Source organism: Eufriesea mexicana, unplaced genomic scaffold, assembly GCF_001483705.2.
Source record: "Eufriesea mexicana isolate 0111107269 unplaced genomic scaffold, ASM148370v2 scaffold3780, whole genome shotgun sequence".
NCBI lineage: Eukaryota > Metazoa > Arthropoda > Insecta > Hymenoptera > Apidae > Eufriesea > Eufriesea mexicana.
The window spans coordinates 1,102,321-1,123,428 of NW_016911795.1; the positions used below are offsets into that span (position 1 = coordinate 1,102,321).

At 41.5% G+C, this 21,108-nt stretch overlaps 1 protein-coding gene and 2 long non-coding RNA genes across 3 annotated transcripts in view; 2 read left to right on the forward strand and 1 right to left on the reverse strand.

Annotated features, from left to right (window-relative positions):
• Positions 1-6,607: 6,607 nt before the first annotated feature.
• fng (Fringe glycosyltransferase) overlaps positions 6,608-21,108 on the reverse strand; it is a 101,954-nt gene continuing 87,453 nt past the window's right edge. The window contains exons 7-9 of the mRNA XM_017905289.1: positions 13,604-13,769; positions 8,142-8,227; positions 6,608-6,782 (exon numbers count right to left, since the gene is read on the reverse strand). Coding sequence (XP_017760778.1) covers positions 6,725-6,782; positions 8,142-8,227; positions 13,604-13,769 — 310 coding nt within the window. The 3' untranslated portion in view covers positions 6,608-6,724. The remainder of the gene's footprint in view (positions 6,783-8,141; positions 8,228-13,603; positions 13,770-21,108) is intronic.
• On the forward strand, positions 6,963-7,429 carry LOC108551214 (uncharacterized). The gene is made up of 3 exons (XR_001890465.1): positions 6,963-7,020; positions 7,094-7,214; positions 7,316-7,429. It is a non-coding gene; the product is annotated as an uncharacterized LOC108551214 (long non-coding RNA).
• LOC108551213 (uncharacterized) lies at positions 7,872-8,256 on the forward strand. Its single transcript, XR_001890464.1, has 3 exons — positions 7,872-7,902; positions 7,960-8,064; positions 8,135-8,256. It is a non-coding gene; the product is annotated as an uncharacterized LOC108551213 (long non-coding RNA).

The following is a 21,108-nucleotide window of genomic DNA, read 5'->3' on the forward strand; positions in this document are numbered from 1 at the left end:
CCGTAATTTAGCCACCCTTTGTGATGTAAATAGCGCTGGCGCGTAATGGAATTAGCGGGTACTCGGTGTACCTGCCAGTCACGCGACGCGTCGCTATTGATTATGGCAGTAATAATTATTTAACGCGATACGTTTGCCGCCCGTTCCGCTCCGTCGCCATTTTTCATTTCAATTTTACCCCCAAATACGAGTAATACGGAATAATTTGAAGGGGGATGCAGCAGATAATGGGATGAACGATGTTTTAATTGGAGTTTCTGTTTGAAGCTTCATTCTCGATCCGGAAATTCGACATTTTTAATCAACCCTCTACGTTGTATCCCCGTGTTACAGTGAATTTTACCTGCGTGAACGCGTCTGTTGAAGTTTCGAATGAAATACTCTGGAGGGGAGTAGAAAATGTCGGGAAATGAATTTTCCCTGCGATCGAGATGAGGCTGGTTCGTAATTGGTCGCGGGGGAGGACAGGGGCACGCGTGAGCCTGACTACGGACCTGTTCTTACATCATCCCCTTTATCTGCTGGCCGCTGGCTGCAGCCTCTTACGTCACCGGCTGCGACCGAGGGTGCACTTTTTTCCACCCTTCCACCCTCTACCAGATATCCAGTCCAAGCCTATAGTGCTGCCTATACATAGCACATAATATAGCGGAAGACGTAAGTATATCGTATATTTTATTTGCTACCCTTAATCATAATTTACGGCCCTGCTTTATGAAAATTTTGAAGAGGAGCGGAATAATAGAGAGACTGAAAAGAATTCCTGCAGGGAAGAGGTGGAATATATTTCAGAAAAGAAAAAGGGATATTAAAAAGGGAAAAGAAATATGGGGGGCGAGGGGATAGAATTTTGAAAAGTAACGATTTTTATTCTAATTCCGAGAAGGTAAAAATGTATTTTGCAAATGTATTTCAGTCAAAGAAGGAGATTTTTATAATTATGCGAGATAAATCGGGGCCCTAGGGTAAACGGTAATTTTTGTTATAAAACTTCACCAGTGATACTGCTGGAAAAGAATGGAACCAAATTCTCGATAACGGGGAAAAAATATCGAAGAGAGAAAGTTTTTGTAACGAAAAACAAATAATCCAGGGGAAAAAACAATGGGGAACAGATTCTGAAAATAAACAATTTTTATTGCAACAATTCCTAAATAAACCAGCTGAAATATGGCACCGAGGCTTCGATGACAAAAAAAGAAAATGGAGAAAAATGGAAACATTTTTAGAAAGAGAAATAAAGAATTGGAGATGATAAAAATAAGAAATTAAATGTCAGAAATAAACAACGATTTTTATTACAATTCCTGAATAAAATAATTCAGGAAAATGGTATTGTACTTAAGATAGTCTAAAAGAAAAAAAAAATCAATAGAAGAAGAAAAATTAAAATTAATAAAATTAAGTTCCAAATAAATAATAAAGTTAATTAAATCTGAGAAATAAACAACGATTTTTGGTATACCACACAAAAAGGATGGTAGCTAAAAAAAAAATGGCACCGAACCTTGGACGCCCAATGAAGAAGACGACTTCCGCTCTTTGACCAGCGCCTCGTCGAAAAATGGAGAGGGATATATTTCCGGCATGGAATTTCCGATGCAGCAAAACGCTATCGATTTAAAAGTATGCACGACGACAGGAAGTAGAGTCACCTGACAGCGTCCGTGTGGCTGGTGCGGAAGAAACGCTTTGGGAAATGGAGAGTAATACCATGCACACGAGCGTTTCCCCTTCCGGCGGTCTCGTTTTTCCAAACTTTAACGTGCCCGCGTTCTGCCGCTGTCGTGTGCAGTAGTTTGGGAAAGAGACCGGTAGAGAGTGCTACTTGTACAGGCTGCTTCACGCCTGGTCTTTGATCCCGGAGGTAAGTCCTTATGCAGGAAATTTTATTTCCGATACAAACGTGTACTCTTAAATAATATTTTTAAGCGATAGTAGGCTATGGGTTAATTAAACGATTTACTATCGTCCGATGGTGGATTTAAAACCTGAGAGGATGGAAGTGTTACCTTATCGGAATCTAACCTATACCTAACCCAAAACAATTTCCGGGGCCCTATCGAAATATGTCAAGTATGTACAATATATAGTTTTTTATTTTTATACGAAATTAGATACGTAATTAATAGAGAACCTGTGTTTCTTATTATTCGCAAAGTGATCTCTGAAAATATTAAAGCATAATTCTGTACAGTTACACAAGAGACTCCTGTCATGTATTTATCATGGATTTTTTGGGTCAAGATCGAAATGGAAGTACACAAATTTACAAGCTGGAATTGCAACGATTAAACGTAACACTAATGGAAGAAAATTCAATACCAATGAGTTGAAAAAAGATTTCCACAACTATTGCAAGTATATGCCTTAACAATTTGCCAGTTCTATAACCTCAAATTTGCCAAAAATATCAGTTGTAAACTTCGGAAATTTTTAGGTAGCAATTCCTTAACGGTCCCTCCGTTTAGAAACAATTTCTGCAGAAAGGAAAATACAGAAAAACGAAGAGAATTGTCCAATGGTGAAAAGTTGGAACATCACAGAGCAAGGTTGACCATAAATTGAGCAAAAACGCAGCGCCGTCACAGTGCTATTAGAAATTGGGCTCACGCCCGTGGAAAGACGATAGGAACGATGAAGGGAATAGAAGAGAGAACGAAATAAACGGTGATGTGCTCGCGTCTTCGTATCCATGTCGCGTATCGTCCGCCTTTTGAGAATTCATAAATATTCGGGTGCAAAAGGACAGAGGGAGGTATGGAAGTGGTATCGGTATCTCACGACCGTCGAAGAATTTCTTTACAATATTTCCACGAGACACGCGAGAAAGAGACACTCGGTCGACGTAAACGTTATTTATTGGAAAACTTTCGTTCACATCCAACCTCTATCCGTTCGCAATTTCGACTCCGTCACCGTTCCATGCAATCGACCAAATGTGTACAGGACATTGCAAAAGAGAGAGTCCACAATTTTCAATTTTAAAGTATTTTTTAATTGAACAATTGCGTGACAATTATATCCGTAAATGAAATGTATTATAACGTAGATGCGATTGTAATTGTTCTGCGAATAAGAGGTTATGTTCCTACTGGATATTTCAAAAGACAGGTGTGCAATTTTCAGTTCTGACCGAAATTTTAGGTTAATTATTCCGTTACTTCTTTTATACTTCTTGACAAAGTTAAGGGATTAGCTAAGTTTCACCTTTATGCTTGTTAAATTGTGAATCTTAATTTTTATAATATTAAGAACAGAAATTGCACAACTGACTTGTTTTAAAAAGTCGAGTTAGTACTTTTATTTCCGGCCCGACACTTTAATAGTATTTCGTTTTAATTTAATAATAGGAATGTTTCGTAAAGTCTATTGCATTGAAGGGAATCCTTTTAAGAAGATTATAAAAGCTATTTATAGAATTATATAGACGTAACGATACCTAACGCATAGAAGCGTTAAGTATGATCAAAGTTATTTACGCATATGTATACATTTCTACAAAAAGAAATTATACACTTTATATAATTAATTAAAGAATGTATAAAACGAAACACTAATAAAATAATAAGGAAACGACGTAACGATACCTAACGCATAGAAGCGTTAAGTATGGTCAAAGTTATTTACGCATATGTATACATTTCTACAAAGAGAAATTATACACTTTATATAATTAATTAAAGAATGTATAAAACGAAACACTAATAAAATAATACTGACAAAATCGCATAAATGTATAAATTTTTCATACCTGAGTCGCCAAAAAATACGCTTCCAAAGTTATCAAAAACGGCGGTAATTCTTTACAAATCCTGTCATCCATCTTGGAAACAGAACCCAGATTCTCTTCGTGTAATATTCCCATCCTCCCGGAAGGATGCTTCGAGCCAACATTAATTTTCCTTAGAGCTACCTTGTCTAATTTTCTTTTCCATCGTGAAATCGTTAAAACCGTAACCGTCTTGAAATAACACCGAAAGTACCGTTTCTCACTTATTAAAAAGCTCATAATCCGGTATCATAACGAATTCAACGCGCCGCACTGTATGCGCCCACTGCGCTCTATGAACGTATCGAACGGAAGGCGCACGCGAGCGCCACTTGGAAATTCGGGCGAGCAGAGAAACGCGCGAGCAGACACGGCCGCGATCCCCTCGAATGGGAATTGCACGAATCCCCCCGCGAGACGGCCGAATAAATTTTTGCAAAGAGCCTCCGGGTAAATATGTGCTCAGTGCTGTGTATACCGTGAATGTACTTTCGTACACGCGCACACATCTGCGCCTTTCACCGGCGCACGGGCGAATCGTGAAAAAGCAATCGCGAGAAGCGACTCGTGTGCCGCGATACGTAACAGAACCATCGTGGACCGATAACTTTGTTCTTTGATGTAGAAACGAACTTCCCGTAAAGGAAGCAAGGCATGTGTGAAAGAGAAACGTTTCCGGGAATTGAGGATAAATTGCGAATTATAGATTACATCGAGAACGGTGAATAGAGGTTGGAGATTATATGTTATCTCCTGATTTGATTGAAATGCGTAAAAATTGATAACCGAAGAAGATTAATTGATAAAATTAAACGTGACAGTATTATACAGTGGCGTTCGCTTTTTGACTCTAATAACAATTTTAGGTTTTAATGTGACATTGATTATTTTCATTTTTAATTGTAATTAACGGTAGTACATGTGTAGTTTACCTAATAAAAATAGAGATTACCGGTAAATAAAGTTACAACTTTATCGACTAACGATTTACCTTGGAATTTCTTCATGACCGATGATCGGTTTTAGAATCATGGCTCAATGGATATTTAATTGAATATTATATTTTTCTTAATATTATACTTCGCTGAAAATGTGCACTATACACCTTTTTATTGCAAACACGATTACAAAATTTACTACGAAATACCGTTTAAAAGGAATATACAAATGACAGAGAATTATAAGCCAGGATCGAAGAAAACAACTTTATCGACCTGGTCATCAGTTTCACCCGAATCGAAATAGATGGAGACACTTGTACAACAAATGCACTTCGATCTCTCCGATACGTAATACTTTCGAAAACATGCACTTATTTACCTACTCAAAACTTTAAAATTATCTCTAGACACGATCTAAATCACGGAGAAATAATATCCACTTTTAACTATTCTCTAAAATTACAAGATACATCCAGCGTGATACTAAATGAATGTCGTTCATAAAAATTTGAAATCCTGCTCATAAAAAGTTCATCAGATAAACCAGAAAAAAAAGTTGGAGAAATAATCGTAAAATCGGTTTTCCTCAGTGACGAGGAAACAGGAAGAGGAATTACGACGGGAGTGGTTAAAATCGGATCCATATAATAGGTACCGTGTATTATATAAAACCTCATTGTTACAACGTACGTAATCGTACATCCGCCATGTTCTCCGATTTCATTCGACAGAACCCTCATTTTCTTCTCTTTTTCCCAATGCTCGAATGCAACAGGTGCACTGCGGAATACAACGCCGGAAAGAAGAACAATTAATCCGCCGGTCCACGAACAGTACTCTCTCTTTATGTATCTCGCGATATTGCACACTGATCGGATCAATAACACGCAAAACGAGAACGAGAAAATCGGAGACAGTAAAATTGTTGTCATTGCGAATCGGGTTTAAATAATCTATCTTTGGATAAAATATTTTTACATCATCGTTATTTACGTTGTTGGTAAAAAAACAAACCTAACGAATGATCAACGAGTAATAAATCGAAAATCGATTTTCCCTATTTTCTTTCTTTTTTTCTCTTTTAACAAAAAAAAAAGAGGGACACGTAATAAACCAACAAGAAGCCGTGCATCCGATTTTCCCTGAACATACATGTATATGCACAACGACGCAAAACGCACGGATCCACTCACACCCATTAAATATCACATGGTACGACCACCTGCTTCTTTACACGGGAGACTAGCTTAAGGTAATTCCGTCACGCGGCGACAGTATCGCCGAATACTCCTCGAATCTCTCTTCTCTTATGGTACAACCAATTTACCCGACGTTATCGATCGAATGAATCTTCTCCCCCTCTTTCAACGCCGCGAAAACCAATGAAGGAATTTCTCGTTTGTCCTTCGCGTCGCCGGGAGGGTTCGCCACCTTCGAACGGTAACTCCGGGTGTTCCATGTTATAAATTTCATATATACAAACACCAAATACTCTATATATATTTCATATATATAATCCCTATATACAATCAAAATACAATAAACTCCACGAAAATGAAGGAAAAAGGCTCTTCGTTAAAATTTCATCGTTGTATAAAAAATTCAAATATTAAAAGTTAAAACGATTCTCTCTTTAACACTCATATATACACAAAAGTACAAATTCTACAGGAACGAGATTCAAACGGTAGACGCAGTCATATTAAATTTAAAAGAAAGAGATTCTTTTAGAAATTCCATCACTGAGGCCTGCTTCCAACGAAATTTGAAAAGGGACTCATAACATACTTTCCGATTAAAACCGTCGAAGGAGCCACCTACACGTTTATCTACACGTATGTACAGAATATAAGAACAAAAATACGAGACAATAACAAACGCAACGTCGCTTGATCGAGACAAAGAATAGACCCATCTCGATCTACACGAGTCAACTGCTGGGCGTTGCAACTAGATGCAACATGAGATCGTGCGACTCTCCTCTTGTTTGCGAGTTGGATCATCCGGCTGGTCATCTGTGCGGGCAATTGGGTACGTGCGGGAACAGATGACAGTGGATCGACCTGAATCTGTAATTAGAACATATCGACACGTCTAAGGCGCGAACTTCGTGCAGTGACGATTGACTCAACAATAGAGGGACTAAGGAGGATCAGACCGGAAGTTTGAATCGACCGATGGTAAATAGGAATTGTGCAAATTTCACATTTCGAGAGATTGGAATTAATGCTAAATTACCGACCTATAATGTCAATCGAAATATGATACGCATCGATAGTAATGGAGCGACAGGAGGAAAATAACAAGGTATAAATATATAATTACGTTCCTATCTGAACAAAATCTACATTAATATTACCAAAGCAATTGCTTGTTTTAGATAATTGCAAAAGCAAACAGCCTCTAACCTATAGTTATTTTAATTAGCTCAATAGTTCTAGCGTTGTGAGGTTAGAAAACCGATGGAAGTGACGTTAGTTGATCACACGGCATTAATCATGGTAAAGTAAATCAGTATTAATCTGAGATACGAAGCAACTTGTATCGACAAGGAATGAGATGTCATTAAATACTAATACTTTCTATTGAAATTTTTATCTAGTACTTTTATCCCACTTTATCCATGCATCTCCAGCAAGCAGAGATAGAAATACACGAAGGACATCGACTGATCGATAATTCCACGTAAAAAGGTCAAGCCACTTTTCCTCCAGCAGCCAATACTTGCAGGAAAGCCTCGTTAATATTCATAGGAATGGAAGTTCGCCTATTTTTCTCGGGCTGATTCACGTGCCAGGAATAAAAGCGAGAGAAAAAATGGTAGGAGACCACCACCACGAACGTAACGCGCGGAAATGGGAATAGGAGGGTTACAAAAGACCCGGTCTGACTGGTAATTATAATAAAGTCAATTAAGAGCGGCGTTGCACGGTGGCATCTTTGTCATTAGCTCACCACTCTTTCGTCCCCATGCGGACAGGGCAATTACCGGAGTAATTCGAGTCTTTACGCCGTAGAACAGGGTCAAAGAAACGTGGAAAGCGATTCAAGAGGACAGCTATACGTTGGTCGAGAAGATGGACAAGGACAAAGGGAGGAAGATTCCAAGGTATACGCGTAGCTGTCCGCTGCTAATTACTCTTTCTCGTTCTTTGGTGTGCTACCTGTTGTGCTCCCCATGACTCCACGGTAAAAAGGATAGATCAGTTTCATGAAAGCTCGACACTTTTCCAATTGCTCTTGTAGGTTGAAGAAACGACATAGAAGCTAGGTTAGAACTGGAAAAATGGAAGTGATAAAGAGGCCCATGCGAAACATCTTTATAAGGACTCGGGGGTACTGAAGTCTTTGGTTAGTGTTAGCGTTAAACGTCAGCAATGGTAATTTATGCCTGGAATTTTATCTTAATTAATTCAATTAGAACGCACCTTTTCGGATCGTCCTTCATGTCAAAGCCATCGATCTTCAAGATATTCCAGTCCTCCCTGGACCCCTTCGAGTAGCTAAACGACACCTGGAACAGAGAACACGGAATGGTGATTATCAGGGGCATGAAAATTATCATGGGTAAAATTCCAAGGTGTAATTACTTATTTCCAAAAACCGTCCAACAAGTTTTAACTTTTCCTTTAATCTGTAATATCCAATAGGTAATTCTCGTAGAGCTTATTTTATCAATGTAATATATCAATGTGCATAATTATAATTATTTGTAATTCTGAATAACCATAATTGGTTACCAATGTTCTAAAATAAGCCGCCAAGTATACATTCTACGCATATTCTTTCATTCTTACAAAAAGTTCTTTGTTTAACATTGAATAACGTTGAATAACAAATTAATATTATTAATAACAAATTATTCGCAATGTAAATTTATGATAAAAGTGAGAAAATTAATAAATTATTGACTATTAGTTGAATTTACAACATACTTGCGTTAAAATGTATCTATAACTTGCAAAAAGTTTATAAATAATTACACCCATTGTTAATAACAAAGTGTCTACAACGTAAATAAATAATAGAAGTAAAAAAAATTAATAAATTATTGGCTATAAGAGCAGAAAATTAATAATTAATAAAATCGGCAAAGTTAGAAAATTTTCGATCGGGGTGGGGGGCTCGGCCGATCGGAGGCTATATAAAGGGCGACGCGACGCAGCAGAACTCATTTGCCGGTTTGGCATCGGGAGTGTAACATTAAATTTTTCGTGTGCGGGAACGGGGGTGGGGCCGAAGTGAGGTTGGGGTTGGCCACCCCACCCACACCCCACCCACACCCCACCCACACCCCATCCCCTTAAACAATCTAATTATTATTTTTGTTTCGTTTTCAGATATTAATTATTTTTTTTCAGGTTTTAATTATTTTTTCTTCTTTCAGGATTTAATTATTTTTTTTTTATTTCACATGTTACTTTTTTCGTTTTTATTCATCATTATTTAAACATTCGCATATTTCGTATAATATTCGAATGTTTCGTCGTTGGTTTCTTTATGTCTCATCGTTGGGATGTTTATCTCATCACTTGGGTTGGACATTGGCTCGATAGCCACTGTCCACTCCATCCACGATCCACTAATTTAATATTTCCTTTTCAGGTTTTAATTATTTTTATCGTTTCAGATTTTATTTTATCAACTCTATTTCTATTCGAGCATTTGAATATTTCGTATAATATTCAAATGTTTCATCGTTGGGTCGTTTATGTCTCATCAGTGGCATACTCTTTCTACTTGGTTAACCTTCATGGTTTCTATTCGTTCGTTTTCTTTCCTCGTATTAATCCGCTTTCTTTCAGGTTTATATTAACAATAATATATTCTGTTTTAGCTTTTAGATTTCTCAAGATTCTCAAGTTTCCTCAAGAATTCATTTCGGACACGATGGACGAAGCGGGATGCATTCGTTTAGACCTAAGTAGACCTAAGTAGTCATAAGATAGATCCCTAGGATAAGTTTCATCATGTGCGTGCTATTTGTACAAAGGTGCGCTACCTAACTTGGAGCGAAATATATAAATTCTCTATTCTCCTCTTACCTCTCTCGTTTACCAAATAGAACATAATTGTTCTCGCGATAATCGCGATCGTTCTTAAGCACTGACTAGCCTGCGCGACGTACTCTCGTTTGCTCGATAACTCCATGTTTCATAAGTCATCCAAACGACTCGTTCCGACACTCATCCTCGCCACTGCCACCCTTGTCATGCATCGGTTCTAGGGTGGTCGGCGGGCTGGCACTCATCTGGGTCAATTCGAGGGTCTGTCGGCCCTAGTCGTCCTGGGCACCAGCGCGTGCACGACCGGGGTATGGGTCCTGTAGCCGGACATTGCATATGGGCCTACGGTCAGACCCCATGGGATGATTAATTTCTCCCCCATGTGGCAGGGGCCTGCGTGACCGGCTACAGGGCCTCGCTAGGGACCCTCGGCTTGATTTTGGATGTTTCGTTGGTTCGTCGATCATTCTCGTTCGCGAGTAAGTCATGGCAGGGTCTGTGGTGGCTGGATGGGCTAGGTTCGGGTCGGGAGGGTGCCGAGGCACGAAGTTGTCTTGTACACGAGAGTACGTCTCGTAGGCTAGTCGGTCTTTCGAATAATCGCGAACTCGTTCGGGCGCGTCGCGATTTTTTACTTGCTCGCGTCTTTCATATTTCATTCCCTATTTTTATGGGAACTTGGAAATATTAGAGTCTATTGAAATAAAATATCTTAGCGTCGCGACAGTCGAGTTTTAGTATACCGAATCGAAGTCCCTTTTATAAGACACGAAATTTTATAAAGTGTCGGTAGAGTCATTTTAACTTAATTCGCTCCAAGTTAGGTTAGGATGCCTTTGTTACAGATAGCACCAGCAGGCCGCGCCACTAGGGCGCATGTCGGGTCTCGATGCGTAGCCACCTCCACGTGGTGAGACCTGGTAATTGGTATCCTTTTTCAAAGAATCATTTTTGGAAAACGATACCAAGCGAAGAGCTACGCACCAAATTTAAAATACTTTTTGGCTCTTGTAAATTTAAGATGTTCACTTTGAACTTCATTTTTCAAAATTTTATAACGAAAATCTATTTCTTTTATTTTTCGTCGATTGAACTCGGTACTTGGATCATGCATAGATAACAATGGCTACGCGGCGAATATTTTCTCCATCTGATCGAATTAAAAATCGCTCTGACTTCTCTGATCCTCGAGCAAGCCTATGGAATACGATATCCTACAGAAAATTCGTGTTCGATTTTCTCAGTTATCTATCTTAGATTCGAGTAAGCCTATGGAATACGATATCCTACAGAAAATTCGTGTTCGATTTTCTCAGTTATCTATCTTAGGTAGAAAACAATAATCACGAATTCTAAATCAGTCATTTATAGCACAGTAATTTCAATATTAAGAATATTAATTCAAAATTTCTTCCCTTCATCCCTAGTAACATTACCATCATTTAACAGCCTAGAAGATGAAAATAGACTTGCATATATTTCAAACCTAGATCCTCGACCCATATTAAAGGAATTAGAGCGTGAAAAATAATTCTAGGCATCTGCACCGATCCATATCGTTTATGGATCTTCCGATTCAAGTCCCGAATCTCAAGATCTCGACACTGACATGTCCCAAAGGCTACCGAGCACAAAGAATCGTTTATGGACATCACGAAGGAACGCGATATCGCTTATTTTTGCATTCCAAGCCGGGAATTAGGCAGCACTTCAGTCAGAGTCTCGGTCGCATGAAACGCGAAACCGAAAGCTCGATCATGTTCTACCCACGAGTGCTATGGAAATATTTCTTCTTCCAGCGTTTCGAGCCTCAGCGATTCGCTTACGTGGCTCGCAGCAGAAATTTCGCTCTACTCATCTTTTGACTCCATTAGCTTTCGAAGCGTCTCGAAATTCATCCAGATCGAACTAAGCACATTTCCAGCATCGTCGACGAATATTTGGAAAGAACGAGTCAATAAGACACTAGAAGATTCGTCGAAATAATTCAAAGAAAATATATCAAAAATCGATTCAAGGATAAAACAGAAATTAATTATTTTCGTTTCTTTATAGCTTCAAATCTCGAACGATACAGTAACATTTATTAATACTAATTATTAATAATAATTATTTAGCAATATTTACCACTAAGTTTACGAGACACGAATCATTTTGATTCGAGGTATCTGCCTCAAATTTCACGAAGTAAATTACAGAAATTAAATTTAAATTTTTATCTAAATAAAAATAATCCCTAGACATATTATAAATTTTATTTAAATATCTATCTCACAGTTTCATTTGTAAATTAATATAATATAATTACTTATTAATATAGTTTAATTAAAATTGGATTTTAAACAAGATATCAACGCGAGTAATGTTACATATTAAGAACCATCCGTTCTATAATTATTTATTTTATGAAATAATAGTCCTAATAACTCGACGAATTTTTCAAATCCAACAATATCCACTGGTAGAAATATTTTCAGACACGTACCTTCATAAAATGAAATAAAAAAAAGTCGATACTTTGAAGCTTCTAGACTAGATCCTAGATTCCTAGACTCTTAATTTCCTCTGTGATGACTCGACGGGACGAAATCGTGGAGATCGTGGAAGAAAATGGTATTCGAGAGCTATCGACGCGAGGTAACGAGTTTCATTGGAAAGCAGCGAAATGACACGGCTATTGGAGAGTGGCCAGGCACCTGGTCTGCGCGAGGATCACGCGAACAACGCGATCACCTGCTCGGAGTGAGTCAGTTTCAGGGGTCGGCGTTCTCCGGAACAACGTCGGATCAATTGGTCATTGTTCGCGTACGAGCCATGGAAAGAGGCGGCCATGGTGATTCATCGCGGGGATTATTCCATTACCCGTGATTAGACTTCACACTGTGACCCGTACGATCTTAATTCTCCCTCACTCTCTCTCTCTCGCCGTTTCACTGCCGTGCTTTTTTCCATACCCCGCCTCTGTACCGGATCAATTAATCACTGCCGGTGGAACGCAGTCGAGATTGAACGCGAGAGTTATTCGACTCGCCGGCGAGCGCGGGTGGAATCGCGATTTTCGTCCCGGGACAGGGTATTTAAGGATATTTAAGATGATATTTTTCGATGATTATCGCAGCTTTTAAACCCGTTTATTGCCTCGTTTTAGTAGCTAACGATTTTACGAGCATATCCGCATCTGGTTGGAATTACGAGGTATTACACGGATATTCTTGTAATCCGGCTTAATCTTTTAGCTTAGGATGCCACGAGACACACGTCGCACGGTTATCGAGCCAAACGTAGACAGCACGTGTGAGAAACGTGACACGTCAATCGGGCCGAACTTAGATATCACGTCTCTCACACGAGACGCGGCAATCGGGTCGAACCTAGATATCACGTCTCTCAGACGAGATGCGGCTATCGGGCTAAAAGTAAATACCACGTCTCCCAGACGAGACGGCAATCGGGTCGAACCTAGGTATCACGTCTCTCAGACGAGATGCGGCTATCGGGCTAAAAGTAAATACCACGTCTCCCAGACGAGACGGCAATCGGGTCGAACCTAGGTATCACGTCTCTCAGACGAGATGCGGCTATCGGGCTAAAAGTAAATACCACGTCTCCCAGACGAGACGGCAATCGGGTCGAACCTAGGTATCACGTCTCTCAGACGAGATGCGGCTATCGGGCTAAAAGTAAATACCACGTCTCCCAGACGAGACACGGCAATCGGACAAAACCTGAAGTACCTAAAAACCTAACACTAAGTCTAAGACGTAGTACGTCGTTCGAGCTATACGCGACAAACACTAAGCCCCTGAAAATGGGGCTTAAAAAGGAAATGGCGATTTATTTTGAGAAATGTAGTGTTCCATTGTAGAGCATGAAATTCGACTTACCTGCTCGCCGAAGGTGTCCTTGTTGAGGAACTTCATCGGTTCCAAGTGAGAATGGAACTGCTCGACGACGGTGAGCTGCTTCTTCAACAGGTACTCGATAATGTATCCCATCGTCACGTCGTCGGGCAACCTGATTCTGTCGCCCACCGTGATGAACTTCCCGCCTCTGCAAGCAAACGCAAACAGCCGGTTAGCCGCGTCGACAATTACCCGCGACTGTCATCAATTACCCGAAAGACAATTGCGAATCGTCTCTCGCGAATCGCTCCTTCCAATGCGACCTCCGCGATCAGTCAAACCCGTCCCATACGCAGATCTCGTTCGTAATTTCAAACGGCCGGGAACCTAACCTAACTTAGTTCATCTCAGAAGCAACTGACATGTCTCTCCCTTCCTATACTTTCTCAACGCGCAGTTTTATTCTCATTCTCAGGCGAACAAAATTCCCGTTGCAAACAAAACTTCCATTCGACTATCGAGAAATTCACATGGCCTAACATAACTTGGAGCATTTTCAAAGTGACTGTATTTCTGTCTTCCACCACGAGCTCAATGCACTCCAGTGCATCGCAATGCTCTTCTTTTCAGCTATTTTGCAACAATCGAAACCTCGATTTCGCCATCGAGCAATTCATCCGACCTAACCTAAAATTAACCCTTTGGACTCGAAGATTTCTTCGTTACGAAGATGCAATTCCAAGCTCTTCTTAGATTTTTATAACCTCACTTTATCACTCTTTATGCTAAAATTAGGAAAAGGAAATCACGAATTTGCGTGAGAAACGAACGAATAGAATAATTTTATTTCCATGTTTTTAATATAATCATCATCATCCATTATTTGAGTTATAGCATTAAAGGAAACGGTGACTGAGAGTCACCTCTCGAGTGCAAAAGGTTAACACTTTACACATCGATAGACTATTAATCGGCTTTCTGTCACCGACGCTTACCGATCGGTTGCTATTATCATTACAACAGTCATTATCATTACACGAACAGTAATTTGTTATTCAGTACTGAGGAACGTTGGTACGTTGCTCAGTTGCGTCACTTTGTGAGCTCCAACATTTTTATATGGGAAAAGTTTTATATCTAGAGCGTCAAGGATGGTGCGTATGCTGTTGAATCGCTGGCGATCGGTAAAGTGTGAACCTAACCTAGATCACCTGTTCCGTCCCGGAGAGCGAGTTTATAACATAATTTTATTCCAAGGCTTACACTTTTGCCAGACCTAACGGTTTATTTTATATTTTATAATGCGACTGCAATTCCGGAGGTTCGATGTGCCTCAAAGCCGTTCTAGCGGATTAAGCTTATAAAGGTAACGCAAATTTAGGAATTTTACTAGTACCAGACGCGACAGATGGGACTCACTTGTGACAGACCCAACAAGCGACGGACGGACGGCACTTATAAATCACGTCATTGACCATCAGAAATCGGCTCCTTGACAGTTTCCTACTCCTTAGCCAAAGGTCCTTATGTCACACCCTCTGTCCAATTAAAACTCTTTACCTTTCCACCACCAACATCTATTTTACCCAATCAGAACTAAACTAGAGAAAACACCGGACCGAACACGACGAGACAGGACATAGAGCAAAATCGAGAAGTCAGTTCGTCTTCGGCACCGATCCTTAAAACATCTTAATTACACATACAAACGCGTGTTCGAAACGGTACTCCGTTAACGTCTACGTTATAACTATTCTACACTTTTCTGTAAATAAACACTCTCTTTTGACCACACACATTCTGGATCCTTATTATCACAACTAGTCACGCAATATTAATTTGGCGCGTGATAAGCGTTCTTGGAAATCGAAGAGATTCGATACCGTAGGACGCTACATCGCCTTTGAAGGAATTATCATGTCTCACCCGTGCAACACGACGTCAAGGCAGGCTTTTCTCCGGGTACCGAATCGCAATCGGAGGTCTGAGCATGGAGAAATGCTGCAAGTTCGACGACCCGACGCGCCTAAAGCCACCCTAAATCTTCGGGAACAGCCGTGCAGGAAGATGTACGATCGAACGGTCTCTCGGTATTCCTCGACACATCCCGGTGGGAAATAAACTCGGTTCGCGACTTATTCCACAAATCTCGGAACATCGGCCAAAATAAATTCCAGGACGATCGCGGAATAAATAGGCTCCATTAATTCCATCTCGGCCAAGCGGCGAGGCACGGCTGGTCTACGCGTGAATCACGCAGCGTTCCGCGAGGGCGATGCTTTCTCATCCTCTTCCACGCGAAGCACGTCGCGAGCTTCCCCCGTTTCGACCGCGCCCATTCGCTCGTTCTAGGATTATCCGGTGTTTATTGCCCGCGCGCGTCGGGTGGCCGACGCGAACAGGGAGGAAAGAAGAGCGGAAGAGGAACGTGCCGGTCGAGGGCAGCCGGAGAAACCGAACGGCGATAAATTCCACGCCTCCGCTAGTGCCTGGGTGTCCAGGAAACGCGACCATCCGAGTAGCCGTTATTATTTATGGTTATTAGACTCGCGGATTGCGTGGACCCTGTTACGACCTAACCATCGCGCGTCCACCATCGCAGATTTTCCCGAATTAGGGGTAGCCATTGGATCAGAGAACAGGAGACTACTCTGTCTCTTTCGACGTCTGAACCTCTGCTGGAATCCTGATGAAGAACGTTATAGACCGATTAATCTTTTTAATACGAAGTGGGTCGCAACAAGTGTCAGCCCTCGTCGCGATCTTCGGGACAATCTTCACGGCGTTGTAGACGGTTTCCAACTGTACTTTCGTCCTCTGACTCCAGAGCTTTTAAAAAGTCGCAAGTGTCAGCCCTCGTCGCGATCTTCGGGACATCTTCACGGCGTTGTAGACGGTTTCCAACTGTACTTTCGTCCTCTGACTCCAGAGCTTTTAAAGCGGTCGAGTGTTCGCGGAAGGGGTAGAAACAAGCCCGCCAACCCAGGGAGGTCGTAAATTAAAACGACCGTTGGTCTGCAACATCGCTGCCTGGTCCCAGGCTAATCCGCGGCATGACATTGACGATAGCCAATGCCATCCGCGGGACAATGCCTGTTGACCAGCAGCGACTGCTGCTGCGTTGCGGGGACGAACCCGGTGCACCCGCGACCCCAATGTCCCTGCTCCCTTCGCATGGGCGTAGTGGCGGAACCTTAGCCGCCACAAATATATTTAGGAAGGACTTTAGCAAAGGCAACGGTATTAACCCTTTGCGGTCGTGTGTCTACTCTCAGCCACCATGGCAAAGAACCTGTGGGGGTCCTCTCCCGCCATCACTTGACGTCGTCTGTGGCGGGTATCCTCGGTGCTAGGTAGCTAGAAGGGACGGTTGGAAAAGGAAGGGATGCGTTTCGTCCTGGGCCTGGTAGCGGACTCATCAGTAAGGCTTGCTTAGCTGGCCCTGCCTTAGACACTGGGGATACTATTGGAAAGACGGGAAGTTATATATATAGGAAACTGGGAGTTTCCCGAGGACTTGCGGGAAAGTCCTTGAAGGCGGAATCCATCTAGTGGCGAGGGCGAGAATGATGGTCGCTACAAACCATATCGATCTTATATTGTATTCATCATGTTAAATGGCGAAGAAAAATCTTTTTATGAGGATTAGAAGTATGCACGATCAATAGCTACATCTTACATAAGGTGTGAGCAAAAAGAAGAAACAAGACGTCTATGTCATATTTTATGTTTGTCCGGAATTTGCTGAAACAACTCACAGACGATTTTCGTAATGGAGCATCTCCAAAAGCACGAAGATCATCGTCCTCGGATAAAGAGGAAAGGCTTAATGGCAAATTGCGTATACTGCGGCACTGTAAAGTGTAAAGATTGTAAGCAAAGAGTGTAAAGACGCCAAAGTAATTATTTTTGCGACACATTAAAACATTATTATGTAAACACATACCTCAAGTTCACAAAAGAATTCATAAAACTTGTTTATCCTTCATAGTCTTGCATATTATGTATCACTGTTCGTTGAATGGAAATTAATTCCGACCAGTTCGACACCCATGTCTAAATTTAATACGACCGCAAAGGGTTAACACTGTGCCATCCGGTGGCGCCACGTTGGCGTTATGCGAAAACTATCGGGCAAATGCCGGTGACACCACGTTGGTATCATGTGCACGTGATGAGTCAGTCCTACCGGCACCGAACGAAAGAATCCCGATTAACCCGATCCCTAACCAAACCTAACCTAACCAAACGTAACATAACTCAACATAACGTGCCGAGACCACTATTGCTGGCCTCCCCAGAGCAAAGCAGAGAATATTAGAGCACAGTATAGCGCAGAAATCCACCGAATAGCAGTGTATAGCACAAAAGTCAAAGCTATCCTAACCTAACCTAACCAATCGTAATATTACCAACCATAACCTAACGAGCCGAACACTTTACCGATTAATCGGCTTTTTGTCCCGAATGCTCACCGACCGGTAGCCGATTAATCTGTTACTATGGCAATTAGCAAGCATTTGTTACTTTGTCAGCTGCCATATTTTTATAAAATTTTCAAAAACTTAACGTTCGCGATGAATGAAAGATAGTAGCATTTTTGTAACAATGAGAGAATTTCTCGCAATTCGCATAGACTTGCGAAACTTCAGCCTGTCGTTGATTATTTAAAGCAAAAATTTAACGATGTGTATAAACCGTGTGAACAATTGTCTTTGGCGAGACAGTCTAAATCGAAACAGAGGTGTCAGGGAAGATTGCGGCTGAGTGACTGGTTAGAAGGGTATAGGATGTTGGCCCGCTACCGGTCGGTAAAGTGTTAAGATACCTCTTTCAAATCAGAAGAGATTCAGGGTTGCACATTTTGGGATCTTCCGATGTCAGTCGAGCTACCTCGCACGCCTTGCCTTGGAAACCCAGTGAACCAGTCAAAGACCATAGGATTGCAATAACAATCCCTGGGTCCGGACATTTAATAGAAACCAAGACAAGACCTGCAGCATTGCACACATCTGTCACGGTGTGAATAAAGCTTCCTTGCAGCTCTTCACTTTAGACATTCAGTGGAAGACACGTCAGGCCATGTCATAGGTTACAGGGTCAACGAAAAGTTGAGAAAATCAATGAATATTCTCGAGTTTCCCATCGTCGGTAATGCCTCTTGACAGTTCCTAGACACGGTCACCTAGTGTAAGCCGAATCAGACCTGATCAGGGGCAGCAGGGTGAAGGAAGATTAGTCTCCTGTCAGGTAGGAAGTCAACGAGTGAATAGCTGATTTCTCAGCTGGTGTTCGATCCAATCGACGGAGAAAGGCGTCAGGGATCGATCGTCAAAGTCGATAACGATGGAGACCAACTGACGCGAGGACCAATTGACTCGTTCGGGGGTTCACGGACGCGTGCAACCCCTGTGCGGCAGGCCTATGAGAAAAATGCGACAGCGAGGAGTAAATTGCAGCGTGTACTGGCAGAGAGTCACGCGAACTTTCGCGTGCCATAGGGGCACGCAGGCGCGATTAAGATCCACCGGAAATGCGATACAGCGACACGCTTCCTTCGAAGAATGGACTGTCCCGTGAGTCCCGGTTCATAATTTCTCTTCTGCCATGTTGCACGTCGTTGAAATTACTCCAGCCACTGAAATTTGAATACCTAACCAGCTGACTATCGATGAATTAAAGTGTAATTACCTAACTAGGTGACTAATTAGGTGCCAAATTAAGAAAGTCAATTTTACGTCGTTGATATGTGGATACAACGGGTGTGTTTGGAACGGAGATGCGAGAATGGATCGAAAATAGTCGATTCCTCTGCAGATGCATCACGCGTGGTAGTTTAATAGAACCGGAGAGCAAGAAATGGAAGAGAGGAGACGAGAGAGGTGAGAGAAGACGAAGAAGAAGAGCGAATGATAACGAGTGTCAGGATAGCGTGACTGAAAGCGGAGCGGGTGATAGGCTGATCGACCACAAGTGCGAAAGTAGGCGGAAGATGGAGAGGAACAAAGAGAAGAAACAAGAAGGAAGTGTACTGAACGAACTAATGCGAGTGAGCGGAGAGCAGGAAAATAATTTACATCGCTGAGAACTTGGAGTAAACTCGCTAACAAGTAGATTGGAAACAGACTGAAGGTGAGAAATCGAAAGCAAGTTCCAGCGATGCATCGAGAAGTGCCATTTTGTCTCAGAGAATCGTTCAATTTAGAGAACTATGAGTTTGAGGCCTCGTGCTTGAAAAACTTTTCTTATTCTATCAAACTATCAGTAGCATCGTCTAAAAGGTAAGAAAAATGTTCCCGTGCACTAGTCAGGAGATTCAAGGGATGTTTAACCCCTTCCTGTGCCACTTAAAATCCGGGCCCAAACGGTGGGCGTCAACGCGCGGTAAACAGACCACACTGATGCTCGGAAACAGTAGCAATACTAAGTAAAGTAGTAAGTAAGTAACTTTAATCCTTTTTCCTTTCATAAATATTATAAATATATCATACTTTATAATAGATGACAATTTCTAAACTATATTTAGAAAAATACTCTGTTCACGTGTCTGGCTCGTGATATTCATGTTCGACCCAAAACCTTCATCACGAGTCAGACTCGTCGAAATACGGGAAGGGGTTAATCCACTAAAACCTTCATAGACACTGTGGATTATGATGTATCGATATTCCAACTAATACTGAAAATACTAGAAGGTATCAGGACATAGTACCGCTAAACTACAAGACCAGGCTACCAAGGAACAGCTCTTACACCCAAACCCCAAACCAATCTTCGATACAACCATTCAATGACAGGATGGAATTTTACAGCAACCGAATTTCCAGGTAATAAAACATCTCGTTATTCTAAACCATATAAATTAGCACTACTATACTATAAATTAACTATTACTATACTATAAATTAGCACTTTAAAAGAATTTCGAGGCCACACGGACGAAATTAAAACACGTTCCATCGTACTTTATCAAACCACTGTTAGCCACCTCGCTGACAAAACGAAATCGGCTAGGTCGTAAACCGCATTAGCTATCTCGATATTTCAAGGTGGGAATGAAGAAGAAGATCCCAGGTGCATACAGGATCAGGAAAAAGTCGGGACACTTTTTCTTCCTGTACAGCCCAAACAGTTAAATCCGCCATGCCAAAAAAGGAAGCAAACGGATGAACCGCGAGAAGAGATTGGAGATCATCGACCTACCTGCTGCCCGAAGAATAACCACGAAACGTTGCCGAATACCGAGGAGCAAAAGGAAGGGTAATAAAAGGAGCGTCATCCGCGACTTTGGGCCAGGCGAGAAATATTAGAATCAGATAATGAGAAAGTAACGAGGGGTCGTTTAATTGTCGGATCCACGGGCGCGCGAGCAGGCCGGCTGCTTAATTTACCGGCATTCCAGGCATGTAGATTAGCCAGGGTGAGCGTGTGCACCTGCTGCCGGCCGCCATGGCCTGTCGTCGTGCTCGTCCCGCCGCGCGGTCAAGCAGCGGAAACTGGTTAGCCGCATTAAACCGAGTCGCCGCGCATTTATTAAGAGCCGGACG